This window comes from Syngnathus leptorhynchus, chromosome 8 (genome assembly GCF_054491065.1).
Source record: "Syngnathus leptorhynchus isolate UIUO chromosome 8, UIUO_Slep, whole genome shotgun sequence".
In the NCBI taxonomy this organism is placed as follows: domain Eukaryota; kingdom Metazoa; phylum Chordata; class Actinopteri; order Syngnathiformes; family Syngnathidae; genus Syngnathus; species Syngnathus leptorhynchus.
Genome location: NC_141202.1, coordinates 784,215 through 804,420, shown reverse-complemented (window position 1 = coordinate 804,420; position 20,206 = coordinate 784,215). Strand labels below are relative to the sequence as shown.

Genomic DNA, 20,206 nt, shown 5'->3' with positions numbered 1-20,206 from the left:
TACATTATGGTTAAACTTGCAGTATCGTGGAAAAAGGTGACACATTTCTTCATTAAAAAAGACCAAACTTTATTACCTTGAAAAAGTTGCATGAAAGAAATCATCAAACAATTGTCATTTGATTTTAAAACTCAATAGAAAGGCGTTTTTGGTATTATATAGCCCCCTGTAAAGTCATATCCAGCATTTAAAATCATTGAGTGTCATTCAAGGTTAACGCTTTGAGAAAAGGAAAGTCCTCCCACTGGATGGTGGCCGCGACGGTGTCCGCTTCGGGCCCGCACGGTCCAAAACAGCACTGTGAGTCTTCGGACGCGGCTACGTTCTGGTAACACTTGGGACTTTGCAACTCTTCCGACTGTAGGAGGGGCTGCGTGGATTCGGAGCGCAAGTACTCATGAAAGTGCGCGGCGGGGAAGATGACGGTGGCGTAGGGCACCGAGTCGCTGTTGGAGGAGGTGAAATCGGGGATGAACGGCGAGCCGCAGATGGACTCCCCGAGGTCGCTGGTGTCTTCCGCGTTGTTCAACCAAGCGGTGACGTCTTTTGCCTTGTTGGGCTGCTGAGGTATCTCCAGGAAGCTCAAGTGGGATAGATAGATGGGATTTGGCTCATCAAAGTCCCACGAAGCTCGGATATCCTGAAAAACGTGTACACGTCAGTGTAACAAGCTTGGAGGCCAATATTGCGGACTGCGGAGAATAGCGGCAATTTATTTCTAATCATAAAATAAAGCCGAGGTGTCACCTGGGTGGATTCGGAGGTCCAGCTTTTGATGCTGCTGTTTGCGGGATCTGGAACGTCGGGCCAAAAACGCATCTTCAGCCTGTGGAAAGAGACCACAGAGAATGAATGACACGGAACACGGTCACAACTTGAATGTAGCAGCGTAGCGTCGCTTCTATCTTACTTACCAATTATGTTTGGAGGAACAAATCTTGAGCAGAAGAAGGCTCACCAAACAGAAAAAAACTAAAGTGGCCACCACAATTATGATGGAAGAGACAGGATCTGTGATGGGAAAAAGATCAATACATGACAGTGGCTTGTTCAATTGCCCAGAGAGCTGATGACTTTTCTGTTCGCTAGCATCAAGCTACTGGCTATGGTTTTAATACCCAAGGTGTGTTTCGCCTAGTTTGATGTTTAGTTTGACTGAATTTGTAAGTGTGACTGAAACAATTTGAAGCCTTTTTGCAAAGTTCAATCACAAAAAACGACCCTGCTGCTTATTGTTTACAATTTGGATGAAAAGTGTGTCGCAACAATACAAACCCATTTCTTTGATGTCAAACTGAAATATGGAGCTGTTGCGACTTCCGCCCTCCGTGCTAACCATCAACACGGCATCGTAAACAGACGAGGATTTGAGGCCAGTCAGAACCACTTTTCGCTCTTCCGGGCCTGCCGTTGCCACTGAAACGACATCCACGCGTCCATATGTAGACAAAATATTCCTTTCATTTTGAGTCAATCTTTGCCTACCGTGTAGCCTTTTCATCTCGTCCCAGTAAAACAATTTGTAACTTTGAATGATCCCGTTCCGCCGGTCCAAAGGTATTTCATCCCAGGCGATTTCTACGTGGTACTGCCAGGTCTTTAAAATGATTATCTTTGGATCCACAGATGGAGCTGGGAAAAAAAAGGATTCATGTTGTGGCAAAAGGATGACACAAAATGGGGGAATCGTGAAATAAATAGTGTTACATTTATGTTTACATCAAAACGTAGTCTCGAAAAAATACAGTCATTGCATATTGGAATCATCTATTTGCCAGAATTGATATTTATTGGGATATACAGACTGGAGAATTGAGGCTAAAAGTTGTCTTTTCAGCCAGAAGGGAGCACTGTTACACCACTCACCCTTTTGCAGCGAGTAGGCATGAACGCTTCTCGGCAGGCCGATGCCGCTCTTAAATCTGGGATACACGGAGATCCCGTAGGGCTTGTACGGCTCAAACTTGCCTGTGGACGAGAAGGAGAGAGAGAGAGAGGGAAGTTGGAGTTTATCTGGAAGCTCCGAGCGAGAGGAAGGTCACGGGCGAGGTTGAAATGAGAAACAAAACAAGGGCTGCCATATTACAAGAGAGAAAATGAGACCAAATTCTCCACACTTTAATCTCTCACTGGTCCCCAAACATGTCAAGGTTTTTTATTTTTCGTAAAGAAGAATAGATCGTATCATAAGGTATAGTGTCAAAAACTAGTGCCGAAAATACCTGTTAGGTTAAGACTGGGTGAATTCCGTGCTGCGGTCTCAAATCCAACGAGAGATAGGTCGCTGTTTAACAGAGGTCTCCATTCCACTATGTAATCAAGGACGTTAGGTGACGTCACGTTTCCCCATCGGACCGACACCGACCCGTCACCGGCGGCAATGGCCCGAACGTTGGATATCACCTGGCCGGCTGCGGCTACACAACGGACACCATCACAAATGAGTGGTTTCCCGCAGCAAAGTGTTTCCAGGCTATACCTAAGGGATGGTAGATTCGGACCGACGTCGGCATTGACCTCCCGGCGCCGTTCAGAGCCAAAAGATACACTTTCCTGGCTTTCTTGGGAACGTGGAAGGCGCAGTGATTCCCGGTCGTGGCGCACAGCTTCCCTCTGCTTTTCAGCGCCGAGACCACAAAAGAAACATTTCGACCGTTGGCTCGGAATCGTTCCGACGGCTGGAGGAAAGAAAAGCAAACAAGAACCATAAAGGCCGCTATTCCAAATGGAGCAGATTGCAGCGTGTGTACCTTCCAAAACAAAAGCATCTTGAATTGGTTGGCCACCAGATTCCCGGTAACCCTCATCCATGTGTCGAGGGCCCCGGTGGGAGCTGTGGGGGATACAAAGATAAACTTCTTAAACTTCCACCCGACCGTCCAGAGGCTCCGCTACCTCAGAACGACTCCGAGCGGGCCTACCGGTTTCCAGGGTGATTGCGGACCGGCTGTCGCTCCATTCGCTCCAGGGACTTTGCTGGTATCGGACTCGGATCTGGCCGTAGTACTTTGTCCCGTGCAGAAGACCACGCTGGTACACGGGCCTCTCGGGCGTCATCTGGTCCAGAATCTGAATGGGGCGAGGAGTTACGAGCAGGAATTACAGCGGAGGAGCAGGGTGACTGACGTACTTACCGGTCGCACGATCCACAAGCTGCTCGCCTCAGTCTTGAGTCGCGCTTCAAGACTGACAAATTCCTTCATCCAGTTCTGGTGCTGGGAAAAGTCCCATATAAGCCTGAGGCAGCCGATATGCCACGCTTGCAGTTTGATCATCCTTGGCGGGTCAAATTTAGCTAGAATAAAACAATAAGAAATAACAAAATGGTTTTATTGATGTATTTATTTATTCATGGCTAGAAAGAGTTTGCATTCGCCACTGGACTACCTGAGCTGACGGGTTCCAAAATCAGGCGCGCCGAGCTCGTCTGTCCGAGCGGATTCTCGGCCTTGACGTATATTTCCATTTCCGAGAAGAAGACGAAGCCGGCGCGAGGGATGGTATAGCTGCGGACCCCTGGCGGCAGCTCATAGGTGTGGTTCCACTTTAAATCCCTGAAAGAAACAATCCAAAGGAGAATTTTCAGTGGCGGATCCAGAGGGGTGGCCGGCTGTGAAATATGCTTGGGCCCCCTTTTGCACCCCCCCCCAAAGACATACAAAACGGACCCCCCCCCAGCTCCACTAGTGCTACCAAGAGTGCCATTTAATCAGAAGTTGGAATATTTACCCGATGTACGTGTGGAGCGTATACTTTGTGGGCAGGTGGGAATCTCGCGGGCTTGCATCCCACTTACAGGTCAGACTTTCGTGGGTGGACAGGTTGGCCTGACAGCTCAAGTTCGCTGGCACCGGGGGTGGATCTAAAGTATCCAAATATGATAGATGATACATATGGCACCTTAGACGCACGCATGATATAGTTTCCTTACGTCCGGCTCGGATTTCCAGCCCCGCGATGATGTGACTTGGCGCCGCCCGGAGGCAACAGGTGAGGGTGGCCCGGCTGCGGTTGAAAGCGGGGATCACCGCTCGGTAGGCTCTGCCCCTCACGTCGGACACGGGAACCACGCCGGACAGGACTCGGTCGTCGAGTCGCAATTCCACTTGGCCGCCGAGCGCCGGGCAGTCGTCGTCGATGACGCAGGTGGCGGTGACGGGCGAGCCCAGCGTCACCACCGAACTGGACGCCAGGATACTCGCGCACGGCCGCCTGTCCTTCCCTAAGAAGGAACACAGAGTTGTTAGAATTGTTCTCATTTTGTATTTTGATTGATTTATTCAAATGTGACTTCAATCTTGTAAACAGACAAGAAGAATGACTCCAAACTTCTATGAAATGAAAATGAACTTCTCATTGAAAATACCATCCTTAAAACAATACAGCCGTTCTCATGGCACTGTACGTTTTTGTCTTTCCCCTACGTTGGAATCATTTCTCGTTCCTCCTGACAGCGATATTTACCGTATTGCGCCGCCTTCACGGCCGCCACCAACATGACAAGCACCGACATCCACGCCGACGCCATGACGTCAAAACCTGTCGGGCATTCGGAAAAGAGACACGGGGTGTCACATTTCCGAAAGGTTTCATTTATTTCTAAATGATTGGACTTAAGCTATGAAGGATATGGATGGAAAAAAATAGATCAGGTGATTTTCCACTAAATTGCACCTGTAATGTGGTGTCTGTCATCAACAAGCTGCTGCTACCACCATTCCACACACACACTGAAGTTGGCGTTTTTGCTGGTCGGCGCTGGAATTAATCTACACACAAATGTCATTACAGTCAAAGTTAGAATTGTTTGTCAACGAAAAAACAGACAACAAACATATGGTGAATTCAAACGGACAAGTTGCTCATTTAAACGCCCAACACATGTTGTCATGCGCAATCGTGTTGTTGCCAATCAACTTTGTGCCATGCACACACGCACACTACTGGAAGACGGTGTGAGGAAACTTCCCTTGGTTTTGTCTTTCAACACACTGACTAGTCGGAATGATACCCACATTGTACCAGAAAGTCACACTGTGGCTGAATTCCACAAGTGACCCAATCAAAATATTTTGATAACTTTTTTTAGGCCATGACAAAACCTTTCAAGTGGCTCTCAAGTGAAAATAAAAGTTCACCCCAACTTAGTTCCTTGGCAACAGCGATTCATTTTAGGTGGTGTCATTAAATAGCAGTCAAAGAAGATGAATGAAATCATTTGTTTGCTTCTTTTGTTGAAGATGTGAGAAGAATTTTCATTCTTTATCATGGGCTCTCATAAAGACCTCCCTCCCAATCCTCCAATGCTTTCTCCATTTGAAAATGTCTGATTAGTCACAGCGGGCGGTTTGCCGAAGGCTCCAAAAGCCTATTTGCTTTGGCGAGCAAGCCAATTTGATAAAGAGCGACAAGTATTAGGTTCCATTTACACGTGTGTATGAAATTGCGTTGCGAGCTTTGTTTTCCAGCTGATATTGTCGTTGATGTAATATTTGCGTTTCTTGGTGAATAATAGGGCTTTTCAAATTTTCTGCTGGAAAAACAACAGAAATCTTATGATCCTCCCTTGGAAAATAACAAAAACCACTTGTTGGAGTATTGGGACCTTCTTTTCTTGACTATTAGTATACTCTCATAATGTTAAGATTTGTCAAGAATAAAACCAACAAAAATTGGTCTGACACACACACATAAATATATATAGTTGTTTTTTGTATTTTTTTCCTCAATGCCAACTCCACCTTTAGCTCTAATAAAATGCACCTTCGATAATAGCAGTAAGTGATATGAAGGCGTGTGCAATTGTGTGGCAATGATTGTAGTAGAGCCGCCGCCATATGTTTCCTTTAGCGCTGCTGATGTTGGAGGACGAGGAGCATTATTGCAACACTCTCATCATTTAGCAACATCCTTGACACACCGTACAATTACACACACAACGCCACTTCCCCATTTTCTGGAACTATTTCTCACAACAAGGCCACTCTGAAGAAGGAATGATTAGATAAGAAGATAACTTTGAAGCCTTTTCAATTGACCTTTAAATCAGCCGCCATGTAAAAAGGTCTCACTTAATACATGTTTTTTTTCTATTTGTTCAAGCTAGCTGTTAAACATGTCTATTAAACGGATGGCAAATGTGCAAAGATGCTGACGCAATGCTACGAAATTTCGGACAATGACAGTTGTCATTAATCAGCGTAACCTGCTCCCGGATTTTTTTATTTGAAGAGTAAAGATTTTGGTTTCACGTCCTCTTTCAAAGAAATAAAAAGAGCGTAAACACACACGCAATGCTGTGAGGAAAATATGCCAACATCAGAGAAAAATGTTCACACAGGAATTGTTTATATTGAGACACACGTTTAAAGACAAATGTTCGCTGGCTCACATTTGTTTTTTGTTTTTTTTAACTGACGGAATGTAACAATGACATGGCTCATCATTGCTTGTCCATACTGCAAGGAAAACATTTGCAAATGTCAGCATCAAACTCAAGAATCTTTCATCCAAGTAATAACCTCTCACTTTTTTTTAAGGAAGGAAATCTTTCTCCTGGACATAAAACAAGTAAGCAAACATAAAGCTAAATCTGTACAGAGAGGAAAAAAAAATGCTAACATCTAAGTAAAATGTTATCACTTGGGAACAAATCCATGTCTGTCCATATTTTGAGAAAAAAACATCCCCAAATGGCAACATTGAAGAGAAATGTTATCACGTGGAAGCGCTAATAATAAAAGCGGATGAATTATACATGAGGTCATTATGAATGGAAGGATAAACAAGTGTACCCAAGGTCAGGCAGAGATGCCATCAGAGAATTTAGACTCGATCTACTCACCGACCGCAGACGACAGAGGATAACGTGTGCTCGTCAAGCCAAACGTCCTTGTTTTGAAAGTGGAGCGCAACTTTCCAGGAAGAGGCCCTTGACTGACGGACCAACTGTCGGGGAGGAGGAGGAGGGGGAAGAAAAATCAAAACAAAACAAAAGAGCTTGTTCAAGTATGGTCAAAAGTGTTGCAAGAAGTGTATGAACCACTCGGAATGACCTGTGGTCATGAAATGTGATCATCCAATGACAAAGTTGTATTTTTTTTAATAATCACGACAGCTGTCAAAAAAACCCATACGAACGAACCGTGCGAGACAACCTACTCCAATAAATGTGACCAGATTGTATTAGATAGCTAGCTATTGAGATGTTAGCATGCTAGCTTTTCTTAGCTTATGCGACCGTAAATGTGTCGTTGTGCATTTATCATGACAAAAACGTCAGACAACGGCTGTGTCATCTTTTTATTTCCACTGTACATTCACTAGTCAACCCACGAGAGAATACTTTTGCTGCCACCACGCTGTTAATCGTTAGTAATGGAAGACACGCACGCACGCCCGCCCGCCGTCCGCCGGGCATTACATTTCAGCAAGCAGGAGAAATTAGCCCCCAAAGCTAAGTGATGAATCGCCGGCGCCATTTTTGATTAGCCCGCTTGTTACCGTACTTAATAAGATGCCGGCCTCCCCCTCTTTGCAGACGTGGCTGAGCTCACATTAGTCACGCAGCTGCAAAAGATGGCCTTGTGGCCTGACATTACACAGTCGTTAACCGCAGTCGGGTCTGTCGAAATCACCACAACGGCTAACGCTAAAGAGATGAAGGCCCATGCTGGACCTCCAAAGCCAAATCACTCCAAATGTGGTACAATCTGGAGGTCATAATACGCGTAGATACAAAATTATGTTTGTATATTACCATTATCATGTTAAAATATGCCAGGTTGTGACTCAGGTTGCTAGCTTGCTGTAGGCTATCTAACCAACAGTTAGCACGCTAGCAATTGTAATGTGAAGTCATACTACAGAAAATGATTCAAATTTCCCGAGTGCTTTCTGTACTCAAGTTGTTTGTTATATGTGAATAGGGGCCGTTACATGATTTGTTAACAAAAACAAATTGTCATGACTGTTACGTCTGTCTCATCATGAGTTTTTTAATCGCCTATTGGTTTGGTGTACTCCCGTGAGTTGTTTACTATCCTTCAATGGTGTTGTTGCTTCCCTGCCTTGGTGTCCACCTGCTTGCATTAAACATGAAATTTGTACCTTGTCTACAAAGTGACACGTTGCCTGCTGTTAAAATTCAGATGTGCTTAAAGTTGCAGATGGAGCAACCATATGTGCTGAAATGTGGCAATGCGCAGAGTGCATGTGAATGACTTTCTGTTCCTCTTCTCCACGCGCGTGTTATTATTAGCTTGCGTGGACACACGCAAACTGTCAACGGACGTTGATATCAAATGGACACTCTTTTTTTACTTACTACTTATGATGAATGAAATTCTGGATAGCTGTGGTAATAAGAGATAGTGCTCTGTAATTTGAGCTATTGGACATCATTGACATGTATTTTTATACGTACATATAGGTATTTCAAAATACGTGCTGGCAGGAACACTTCATTTTGTCACCAATAAGTTTGACACGGAAATGGGTTACAAAATGTGGGCCACTTAAATGAACGGTTAAGCGACACAGCTTCGGGTAGAAACAAACAAATTAATTACAACTAGAAATGGAAATCAAACAAAAGGGGAGCCAGTTCGTGAATTGTGAAAGCTGCAAATGTCATGAGACTTGAGCTCAGTGAGCATCTAAAGTTGAAAGAGCAAAAATATGCCAATTAAGAACATGTATTGACATGCTTGTCTGGAGTCATGAATTTAATGACCTGTCATATTGGGTGTTGGTTCACACTTGAAGAGGCGCTTCGTTTCTCCGCTTGGACAAATGTGAAAAGAGACAAAGGAAGGGGAGGTCAGTCGAGCTCGGCCTTGTACTTGTGCGGTGGCAGACACGCGCCCGATCCTCTTGTATCTAGTACCTGTCGCACGCTGCAACGCTAAAATGGAATTGACTATTGATTTCCAACCTCGCGCATGGCCCAGGGCGGCGTTGGGGGAGGGAGGGAGGGAGGGAGACGCCAACCACGGCGAGGATGAGTGTTGCGCCAAGTCTTACAACATAGAAGAAAAAAACACAAGCAGTTGCAAGCTCGGAAGGTTTGCGGCCATTTTCTGGATGACTTCGATCTACTGACTCAATCTTGTTGATGATGCTTAAACTCACAATTATCACGACCGATATTACTGTGGAACGTTCGATGCCGCACACGCCCTGACGTAGTTACACATTTTCGAATGGGGATCCCGAGCAGCATGTCAAACGAAACACAGCGCCGGCCGGTCGAGTCTGGCGTCGTACCGCTCATCATCATTTGCCACCGCCGACTGCTCATTGTCGCAGAGCTCCATTATTCTCCCCCGATCATTGTTTTATAAGCCTCTTTCCCCTGAATAGCCATTGTTCCGTCGTCTCGTTCCAGACCACCGACGTGAGTGCTTTCCGGGCCGACTCGCCGCCGAGCTGAGAAATGTCAGGAAAAACGACTTCTCGGATAACCTCGGCGCACAATGCAAAGTGCTTCAACGCAGTCCAGTATACAAATAGCATGTACACCAAATATGTCTGCGTTGACAATGCACCGTTAAATAGGTTAGCCGTGAGTAGAAAAAAATCAGGGCCATGACTAGAATTTAGCCACAAACTACCCATCTGTTCACCTAGATCAATCATATGTTTTTCTAAATACAGCGACAAAATGCATACTTTGAGGTGGTCCTCCATTTTAATCAAATGAAGTAAAGCCTTGCCAATGACATTTCTTTCCATGAAAAAACATGTTTCTGAAGATCACTTTCTGCGCTGAAAAAATATATCAATTGAGTCTCTTAGCATAATGCTAACACACAATGTAGGCTAACAATTAGCAAGTACTTTTGCCATGTTGTATGGCTTTAAAGAAGACTTTGAACATAAACATTGGATGTATATTTGACAAAAAAATGGACGTAAACCATAAAATATTCCGCTTTTTTAACAGCGTCTTATGAACGACTCATTTTCGGGGGGAAGCCAAGCGTCATCATCACATTTTGTTTGGGATTCTACATGAGTGATGAATATGTTGCCTACCATTTATGTCTTCAATTACCTTTCAAATCCAACTGGTGAATTGGAATAAATCCTCCAAACAAAAAAGCTACGGGGAACAAATTGGCATCAACGCTAGTAGCGGCAGCAGCAGCAAACAACAGCTTGTGAACAGATTCCAGGATTTGTCCAAGGTTTGACCTTCTGTCAAACAGCACCTGTGATCAAAACTAAGCCAAAAAAAAAGGAAAGAGAAAAAAAACAAGTGCCTTCGCTAGAGCCGACAGATGGCACTCGAGTAGCACGGGCATTCACACCAGCCTCCGCGGGGAGCACAAATGGAATGATGACAATGATGACCATTTATAGGTTTTGTATTCAAGAGCGTTTGTTCCACAGGTGGGACTCCAACTGCAGATTCGCAGCCACACAAAAGGGCTCCTTTTCCAAGTACACGGCACCACCACCATATGATTCTTAGCTCACTGGCTGCTGGTGACCTTGAAGCTTGAGTGTTTTCCTTTCTCTATGAGAGTGCAATATGTGTAGGAAAAAGAAAAATATATTGAATTGATAGCCTCTGGGTGTGTTACAAGTCGGAAACAAATTAGGCCCCCAACACTAGTTTCATAAATCGACCTGAAAGTGGGCGGACGTGTCGCTCGTAACGCGACCCACCAAAAATGTCTCAAGGACGGGAATCAAACAGGATGGCGGCCATTTTGATTAGAAGCGACCTACTTGAACGTAGATGATTGGATTACTAATAACTTGATGTAATCTGCGTCCTCTTTAAAAATGACATATATGATATCCAACGGTACTGAAACATGTCGAATTCTTTATTTGAAATATTTGACATGCGGCAGCTTAACACGCCGAGATGGTACATATACCGTCGGAAAACTTCACGGCAACTTTTTCTTTTTCTAAAGTAGCGTGCCGTTCCATCATTAGCAACTCTGCGTTCGTGCTGCAGTCAACATAATCGCTTCACAAGTTCAAATCATGCTGAGGCGGCAGTTTGGGACAAACAATTAATTTGGAGAGTGTATTTCTTGTCATTTAACCCACGGATTCGTGTTAGCGCCCCCCCCCCCCCTTGCTTTTCCCAGAAGGAAGACGAATAAGCAAAAAGCACCCTGCAGTCTAATTTACAATGCCAGTGTCGCTGTGTTCCCCCCCCTTTTTTTTTAATTGCACACCAATTAGAGGGAAGAGAAGTCAGCAAATATTGTTTGGGATGCGTCGAGCGGACGGCCTGAACGGACGCTAGCGGCGAATCCCGACGGGGATGCGGGCACCTGTCAGGCCTCGCTCTGACGTTGGTGGCTTCCATTTTTCACGGCGCTGTCTCCAATGTCTCCCTCTGCGCAGTAATTAACTACTTCCAAGTTGAAAATAATGTCGTGATGAATCAACGATTATGGCCCCAAAATGTTTTTTGCAATCTTAGCAAAAACTACCCTCGTACATCTTGAAATGCAGAGTAGCAAATTGTGAAGTTGAGCCTCGGCAACAATTCTGCAGTTTATCTTATTGTCACTTGTGTTGAATCTGTCAAATGAAATGTTATTTATAGTATTGTTATCCTTTTGTTTTTTTTATTGATTCATTTCAAAACAAGCTACAATCAAGTAACACTGCTTAGAATTTAGACAAGATTGAGGGATTAGAGCGAAAAGTTCAACTTTCATTGGCTTCAGATGCCCAGGAAAGGATGTGCCCCCCCCAAAAAAAAAATCTGGCTGTGACACCGTGTGAATCAGATGACTGGTGTCTGCAGGTTCCTGGCGGATAGCGCCGTGCATCTGGACGCGTCCTGCAGCCGGAGCGGCAGGAGTGTGAAAGCTCAGTAGGATTTTTGGGATAAATGAAGAAAAGGGAGAAAAACAAGCAGGCTCGGGAAATGGAGTAAATCAGTAAATAATAATACAAAAACTAACAATGATGTATGGTTTCCATGAAAGCAAAACCTGATGTGTCCCCCAGGGGTCAACAATAGAACCACTTCTTCTTTACAAACATCTTAACCTACCAACAATATTGCTTTTTTAGCAGTGAACGTCTTTACGTCGACGACACTATTAATCAGAAAGGCATTTGAAAAAATTACTCTGATTCGTTTACAGTGGCATTAAAATCTTTGGAATTTGAAGGCCATAACAAAGATATTGAAATGATGCATCTGAAGGTGTTTAGCTTTTTTTCCCTTTCATCTCCAATGATAGCCATTTTTCATCTTGAGCTCATTAGATAGCGCAGGCCGAAGTAAAGTGGGGAAAAACGAAGGTCACGCCTCCCGTTGTTCTCCTTTTGGCTTTGTAGATAAAAAAAAGGTGCGGAGGATGCCAGTGATTGGTCTTCGCCTCATTAAGATGGCAGGTGGGGGTGCGCGCACCACTGTTATATTGATTGAGCCCAAAGCAACATGCATCGCAGTCATTTGCATTCTCAATTTGAAGACTCCTTTGCACTGGAGCAAACCAAATACTTGGCATCCCGTTTGCTGGAAAAGAGGACGGCGGATGGAGGTGACTTTTCAGCATATGCTCCTTATGTCGCTGTCATTTGGGAGGTGTGGGCAGTACATGGCAAGTACTTGGCTCGTTGCCATTCTTCCCGGTGTGCGCGCCAGCCGGCAGTGCATTTAATATGGCCCTCAAAGGACTTAAACAGTGAAATAAATCCAAATAGACCGACTTCAGTGAGAGTAGGAACACAGCAGTTCTCCTGCTAAACTACGTAGATGGTCTAGCTAAGTGGTTGTTGCCCCGTCATTTCTTTTCCACATTCAAAAAAACCCCATCAGAAATGAAAGCCCTTGCGCAGAGATTTTCTGTTTTTCTTTTTTTTAGCGGTGCCGCTCCCAGCGTGCTGCCTCACAGCAGTCAGGAGCCATTTGCTTTTGCTGAATAACACATTTTGAGCCGGGTAATTGGCCGGCCGCTCAGCAGTGAGACCCGACAGCCCACAAATACGCAATATTCATTGGCCGCCTGCACGGGGAGCAACAAACTATGCTGAAGTTCTTGCATTTTTATTTGTACAACACATGTTAAACTGTGTGTTCTGCTGTATTTTGCATTTGTTCATGATGGGTAACTGTTCGTCTCATGAAATGATTTAGAAGAACCAAAACATGGGACCCTGACAAATCGGATATCAACATTTCAAAATCGTATTTGGTCCCACCAAGCTCCTGTAATGTATAATTTAGAGGTGTCCGAAAAGAAAACGTAAGTTTAAAAATCAGGTCGCATTCAGTGAAAGTTCAAAGCACATAAAAAAAAAACCCCCAATGAGATGCAAATGGTGTTTGACCTGGTGATAATTACCATGCGGAGCTTCATACATATTCACGAGGCGTTTACTTAAAGGTGCAATCAACGTAATTTATATGGAATACAAATGATGGCAATAGATGAGCCACTTTGCTGCTAGCTGTTCTTGAAAGTTATTTATTTAGTATCCCCAGTCTACTCATTTGTTTGGAGTTACATATAGATCGTAAATGCTAGCAATAGCGCCATTATCTATTTAGTTTCCCATCATGAAAAATGCCATCTAAATACAGTTCGTTCTTACGGATTAAATACAAATATATTGAAGTTGCAAGTTAAAGAAAACTGAACTGGCTTGAGGCCGCGATTCCCTTTCGTACCACTAGAGGGAGCCTGCATACCTATACCACATTTGAACAATCCCTGTCCTAATTTAATTAGCGTGGACCTCGGCATGCCCCGGTAGGGCCGACGCCGGGGCGGCGCCGGCCGGGAACATCCTGTCTTGGGCCAGAAGAACATCAGACACGACAGATGGCTCATAAATCATGGAGGTGCGCGTGGCGAGCAGGTGGGCAGAGCGGGACTTTGAGCTCGGGCGCTGGAGCGGGCTTTCATTGTGTCCCCCCCCCCCCCCCCACTCGCTTTGTGACTTGGGTGTCGCTTCGTATTTCATTATCCCGCCGCATGTTTTAATCAAGGCCGCTGTCACTGCGTGTTACTTCTGCAGCCTTCGCCTCAGAAATATCTCAGGGAACACTGATCAAAGTAAATATCAGACAAATATTTCAATGCTTTACTCAAATGTTGACTACTATTCTGGACTTTGTTTTGATATGTGATTGTTATGCATATTATGCACTTTAACAAATGAAGCGCATCACGTTCACTTGGAAAAGTCACTTTTCTTTGGAGCAATTTTGGGGTGTGTTTTCTTTTACAGTGTTATTATGCTACAATTTTTCCCCAAATATTTTTTTTTTTCATTTTTTGGGAGGATATTCGTTTCCTGTTTTTGTATGGAAAGAGCAATGTTTGTCTAAGTTCAGTTGGACAGTTAGGCTAGTTATGTTCCATGGATACATGATGCATTAAAATGAATAAATAAATGAAATGAAAAAAATCTCAGAAGACAATAACAAACAGACAAAAAGTACTCATAGAACAGAAAGTAAAAGAATTCTTCAAAAAATAAGTAATGTGTGAGAAAAAATGATTTTGTGTGAATGCATTCCGCTCTGCCGGTTTGGCGATACTTTGTTGCGACTGTTTATCGTCCCTCGGGGGGAATATGACTGACATCTCTGCCACGAAGAAGTTTCAAATTCCATTTTGCACCAACTAAAGCGACTGATTGCATCATCATCATGTATTCATCTCCCCGCTTTTGTGAGTTAATTAATACCGGCGGCATTAATTCATTCTAATATGGTTATTCATCGGTGGGGGAAACTCATTTCCCAACCCCCCTTTTTTTTTTTTTAACAGCCGGCGCTCTTCATCAACGTGTTTACCGTGCGGCGGCTCGCTTCAACGCCCAACAGCAGCTGGTGACAGAGAAGAAGAACAACAATCCTCCATCGCATTGTTGTGGCTCGACTTCCGGATAATCATTTATTTCTTCTTGCTGATAGAATTTTAATTCCAATCAACATCGTGCTTGAATTTCTACGGCAAACTTTTATGAAGTGTTGCAGTTAATTTGTCCAAATTATGATGCCAAGCTTGACTCCAAATGACTATGGCAACATTATATTGTTATTTCGATTTTAGAATACTGTACAAAAGTGTGTCTCTGAGGTGTGCCGCTTATTTATTTGTCTATTAGTCTAAAGGCTACACTAATTAGCAATATTGGAGCACAATACCCCGTAGCAAAGTAATTTTGTCGAGGTTTACCGCCCGCCGTTCATTCCGAGAGGCGTGCGTCCCGACCCGCGCTTGTCACGGCGACCTAGCGTCGACCGTCATCGTCCTCTCTCGTCTTCCCGAGTAAACAAGCACATAAAACTCACGTCCCAGATTGTCTTGTCCTATCACGTCTGGCCGCATATTGTCCTCCCGTGCCCTCTCATTTGTCGTCTTGCCCATGCGGCCTTTGCTGGCCGCCTGATTTTTTTTTCATGCGTCGAATAAAACTGTCAGAAAAGGACATATATGATTTACAGGAGGGGATGAAGGGAGAGGAAATTGTTTTTTTTTATTTGCAAACTAGAGCGGCTGTTTGTTGCTAAAGATCCCCAGTGGTGATTTGTAATGGTCTACATTGACTCTGTTACATTTTCCTGAGTAACTTTGAGCTTATTTTATTATTATCCCCCTAATGCAGTCACACAAAGGTTAACTTATTCACTGCCAGCCCAGGTAAAAATGGAACTTTGACGTCTATAGCTGTCAATGGAAGTGAATGAGTTAAAATAGCACGTAGCACAGTTAAGTGTTACATAGCATAGCCTAGCCTAGCCTAGCATAGCATTGAAAAGCATTAAGAGACCAAAAAAATAAAGTTATGGTATCGCTTCCATCAATCTAATTTTAATGAGTGGTCCGATGTATCAGAATTACGCCTCAATCATTTCTTTGGTTTTAAACCCTGCATACGTTATGTCCAGTTGCGCCAATGATTTATGTGAGGTGTCACGTGTGGCAATTTTGTATTGTGAAGGTTGGAATAAAAGGACGGCGGGAGAGCGAGGTGGGAAGCGGTGTTACGCCATTGTGTGCTGAAAAAGCAGCAGCAGGAGTGCGTTGCTGCTATATGACACCCCCCGCTCATCAGCTTCTATTCAGAGCTTCTTTTCCACATAGTTCCCGTCTTTTGATGCTGTGCCTGGATAGCGGTTGATTGCGCAAAATGCACAGAAAGGGTCTCAAGCGGTGCCCTGGTGCGGGCTCGTTCAAAAAAAAAAAAACTTTTGGGGGAAAATCAACTTCCAATGCACAGTGACCTTTCCAGGCTACTTGCTAGACAACACCAAGTCATGCATAAAGTCCTAGCAAAGAATAATCACTTCTTTCTACCATGTTTTGAAACGAGAATAACATGAAAGTGAACCAAAATCATCGAACGGATTGCTTTTAGTTATTCATCGAAATGCACGGGAGTGAAGCAAGCAGTTGCGCATCGGTGACACACTGGCGCCGAGGGAGAGGAGACAACTTCATGATTCAGTGAACTCCTTCTTCTCCTCGTGTCTTTGTTGTCGTGCCGAGGGCGAGGCGATGCCGGCACCTCGCGAGGAAACATCTGGCGAATCCGCCGTCTCGCTTCTCCCTTCACATATTTCAAACACATCCCCAATGCAGAGAGAACTGCCCAGGGTGTTTTTTCTTTCTTTGCACCCGGCCGGCAACATGGTGCGCAATATAACACGAGTCGATATGATGAGCTAAGCATCGCTTATGTGCGGTGCTTTATCAAAATGCGCCCGAGCGGTGAACCCAAATGGTTCAGTCCGCAAAGTAGATGGCTGGTAATAATAATAAGTTGCTTATTTCTGTCCGAGTGAAGTGACAGAGCCTAAGAAAATTGACGCTACCTAAAGAAAGTACCGGTACACAAAAGGCACAGCTATTTGAGCTAAAACTAGGTTAACTAGTAATGCTAGCTAGCTATACAAATGACTGACTACGTTTCACGTGTAGTCAATAAAAGTCAAAACCCTAATACTGGCACTTTTGGTAAGCGACTGCTTTGTTCTCGAGTGACACAAATAGCTAGAATGCGTTTTATGTAAGAAGCAAAAATGGCGTCTTTTTGCGTCATGACGCTATCTGTACATTGCCTGTTTGGATTGAGATATTGCAATTGTTCCCGCCTCTTTCACAAACATCAATTTGACTTGACCTCAACTACTATTGCTGCTTTTCAACTGCTTTAAATGTCGCTACTTTTGGCTAGCTGGCAGCTTTGTTCCACTTGTTTTCATGTTTTAGGCTAATGGCACCCTTCGTGTTGCTTCCTCTGCTTCACAAAACATACAAATGGCAGCTTGATAAAATCCCCAACCAGACCAAATTACGCCTGGTGAATTCTCAGTCCATCCCCCAGCGAAAAAAAAACCCCTCCCGTTTTTCACAGGGGCGCTGTAGTTTTCTTTTTTACCCGACAAGATTAACATGCCGCTAGCGAGCGAACATCTGCCAACTGCCGAGGGGGGGAAGATCTCGTGTGGGGGATTTGCGAGGCGGAACGATATGATGCTGGAAACGTCCGCACGGGAGATGGAGAACAAAAGCGCTATCTTTCCCTTCAGGAATGGCCCGCAGCATTCTGACAATGAACCTCACTCATGTTTCATATGAAGCACTGACATACTGCAGCAACTCAACATATCATGAAAGCCAGAATTCATCCAAAATGGCTGACTTGCCTTCAATTTCAGGCACGGATCCTTAAGTTAGCACAGTCCTGAAAAATGATTATCAGACATTCTTGCCTAACTATTCCAGGCCAGACAAATCGAAAAAATGGAATTTAACCGTGACATTGCTCAAAAGTCCAAATAAGCCCAAAAGGAACATTTCTTCTTCTTGAGATAAGAAACAAGGGCAAGAGCTGCGGGAGTTCTGACCTCTGTCATTATGGAGTGGTGAAATTGAGCTTTGCTTTTAAGTTGGCATCAATTATTTCTAATGCCCCGTCTTGCCCTTCCGTAAAACGGATCGCACCGATTCTAGACTCACCTGATAGTCCCGCTGACGATCTGTGTCTAGTCGTCTCGAGCACAACCTCCGCAAAAGTCACTTTTCCTGGAAAGTTAGAAAATATTTGTAACTAACAACAGTTTGAATCAAAAATAAATAGAAATTTGCTTACATTTCAAAATGTAGATATTGTTATTTAATTCTCAAAATATTTGCAACTGGACTGAAATTATTTTCACCATATATTCCTGCTGTGAAAATGTCATTTTAACCTTGCAGTGACGAAAGCCTTTCAGAGGCTGCTGTTCTCGATGTCGCTTGTTCAAAATCCTTCACCAAAACAAGTCAAGTGACGTTTGACTTTGGTGACTGACAAGTGTGCATGGAAAACATCAAGTGTGAGTTCAGTGGGCAGGAAAAATGATGGAGGGTGTTTTATCTGCAGGTGGTACACTTGCAACATCAAACAGCAAAAACAAATGGACACGTAGGGCATGCTTTTTTTTTGATGCCCTGTTTTGGTTGACACAGAACTACGCGGGGGTAACAAAATCAGAGTATTTTTCATACCTGCAGAAATGGATTACTTATTTCCCCTTCTTGTTCAGAAAGCCAAGGACCCTCTAGATGGCACTGTGCAGCCGTTTTGAGGGGAACGTCACTCAAGCTGCATTACGGGGGTGTCACCCCCTCCCCTCATGTTTTCCGGCCTTGTTTCGTTTGCCTTTTCACAGCCAATCGCGTTTTGTGAATGGCCCCGGTCATCGGGTCAACAGCAAAATAGAACAAAAAAGGGCCAGGTGAGAATTTTATGACAACAAAATGATGGGACAACAAGCCCTTACAAAGATGTGTTGTTGAAATGGTGGTCAACACCATTAATTGGAAAATATTTGTAGCAGGCCGTCTCCATAGCGCAATTTAACTTCATCACCCTCTGAATTCAATCACCTAAAAACAAACCTACGCATTCAGTAATAAGTCAGTTCGAAACTCTGAGTCATACTTATGTAAGAATATAGAAAATGGCCCGTAATTGTTTACATTTATCATCAACAAAGTGGAGGCTGATTGAAACAGTAGCACGCACAACTCGCAGTCAACAGTACCTGTAAAGATGAGCCAACGACTCGCCGGGAGTTCTCTCTGACTATACGAGGCGGGCTAGCGTTCAATAGTGAGACTTGGCAGCGGCTTTCACACTTCAACATCCCGCAAATCCATCCGCAGGTGAAAAAAAAAAAGCCTTTTTATTGTTAGCCCCCGACGGAGCGGTGGCGGTCGTAAAACGACGGAGGAAACAGATAAGACCGCCAAAGAGACTCTGCGCCTTATCGCGTCGCCACAGTCCTTGCTCCTCCCTTGCTGTACGAAGGGGAAAAAACAATAATAAACAAAACGCTTTTTAAACGATTACAATTTGTTCGTGTAAGTCCTCCGATAATTTCGTTGATACAGAGCAGGAGAACATCACACAATTAGTCTGGCATGACAGGTGATAAATGGGATTTGTCTTTGCGGAACTCTAGCCCAAGAAGGTCTACACCAAATTAGCAATGATCAACTGACCGACCCACCACCCCAACCAAGCAAGCTATCGACAAACCAGGTGTATGTTTTGCCCATTCGGACAGCGCCTGCGGCGGTAAATGAAAGGGTCTCGGGCCCCTGTGGGACTCAATTGAGGCTTTTGCCACATCTGACAGCAAACAGAAATTGAAGCTGCCGAGTGTTTGCGGGCAGGCAGGCGGGCGGGTAGGCAGGCAGGCAGGCAGCCAGCCACGCAGGCAGGCAGCTTTTCTCCTATACAGTGCAAAGTGTTCATTCTATTGAGTGTGTCGAGCCCGGCCGGCCTCCGCAATCTAAATGGTAATGGCGACTCTTATTTATGTTTGCGGCAGATACGGAACAACTGTTACAAGAGAAAGCTCCCATACCTGGGCCAAGACTTAATTGTTTGTATACGTGGTATAAAGGCACATTTAGTTTCTTTCCTTATTGATTCAGCGTTCTTCTGGCCAGCTGCAATGAGAGCAGTCGTACAGGCCAGTCACTCGGAGTGTTTGTTTGCCACCGGCGTCGGTCGGACGGAATAAGCCACTCCGTTGTTTTGATTTCAGCCGGTCCGCTCCCCCCTCTCAGATTGTCAACGAAAAGGCCCTGGAAAACGAACGCGGCCAAGCCATTCCTGCAATCTTGGCTGAGCTGAAATAAATTGCTTTCATTTTGGCCCCGGCTCCCCTTTGTTATAATGTGACAAGGCTACTGATTAGATGAGA

General features: G+C 44.4%; 1 protein-coding gene across 3 annotated transcripts; it reads right to left on the bottom strand.

The window, feature by feature from the left end:
- Positions 1–66: 66 nt before the first annotated feature.
- csf3r (colony stimulating factor 3 receptor) lies at positions 67–19,165 on the bottom strand. Of its 3 annotated transcripts, XM_085919296.1 has the most exons (21): positions 19,037–19,165; positions 18,498–18,651; positions 18,200–18,296; positions 17,967–18,032; positions 6,845–6,948; positions 4,675–4,769; positions 4,465–4,539; positions 3,932–4,222; positions 3,730–3,862; positions 3,388–3,554; positions 3,135–3,295; positions 2,922–3,069; positions 2,751–2,833; positions 2,480–2,678; positions 2,223–2,417; positions 1,867–1,968; positions 1,486–1,632; positions 1,276–1,416; positions 915–1,011; positions 748–826; positions 67–640 (listed from the first exon to the last, which is right to left on the bottom strand). In XM_085919296.1, exons 7-21 carry the CDS (start codon positions 4,526–4,528, stop codon positions 194–196), a joined length of 2,454 nt encoding a protein of 817 aa, XP_085775422.1. In that variant the 5' UTR covers positions 4,529–4,539; positions 4,675–4,769; positions 6,845–6,948; positions 17,967–18,032; positions 18,200–18,296; positions 18,498–18,651; positions 19,037–19,165; the 3' UTR covers positions 67–193. The 3 variants fall into 3 exon arrangements, with proteins under 3 accessions (XP_085775422.1, XP_085775420.1, XP_085775423.1); XM_085919294.1 differs by lacking the exon at positions 18,200–18,296; XM_085919297.1 differs by lacking the exons at positions 18,200–18,296; positions 18,498–18,651; positions 19,037–19,165 and having other exon boundaries at positions 17,967–18,107.
- Between the last annotated feature and the right edge of the window lie 1,041 nt (positions 19,166–20,206).

Excerpts from the sequence above, each read along its gene's own strand:
- csf3r (XM_085919296.1), bottom strand. The coding sequence starts at position 4,528 with ATGGCGTCGGCGTGGATGTCGGTGCTTGTCATGTTGGTGGCGGCCGTG. Across the intron at positions 2,834-2,921 it reads CGCAATCACCCTGGAAACCG|CTCCCACCGGGGCCCTCGAC; the intron begins GTAGGCCCGCTC and ends TATCCCCCACAG. Across the intron at positions 2,418-2,479 it reads CCGAATCTACCATCCCTTAG|CCGCAGCCGGCCAGGTGATA; the intron begins GTATAGCCTGGA and ends TCCGTTGTGTAG.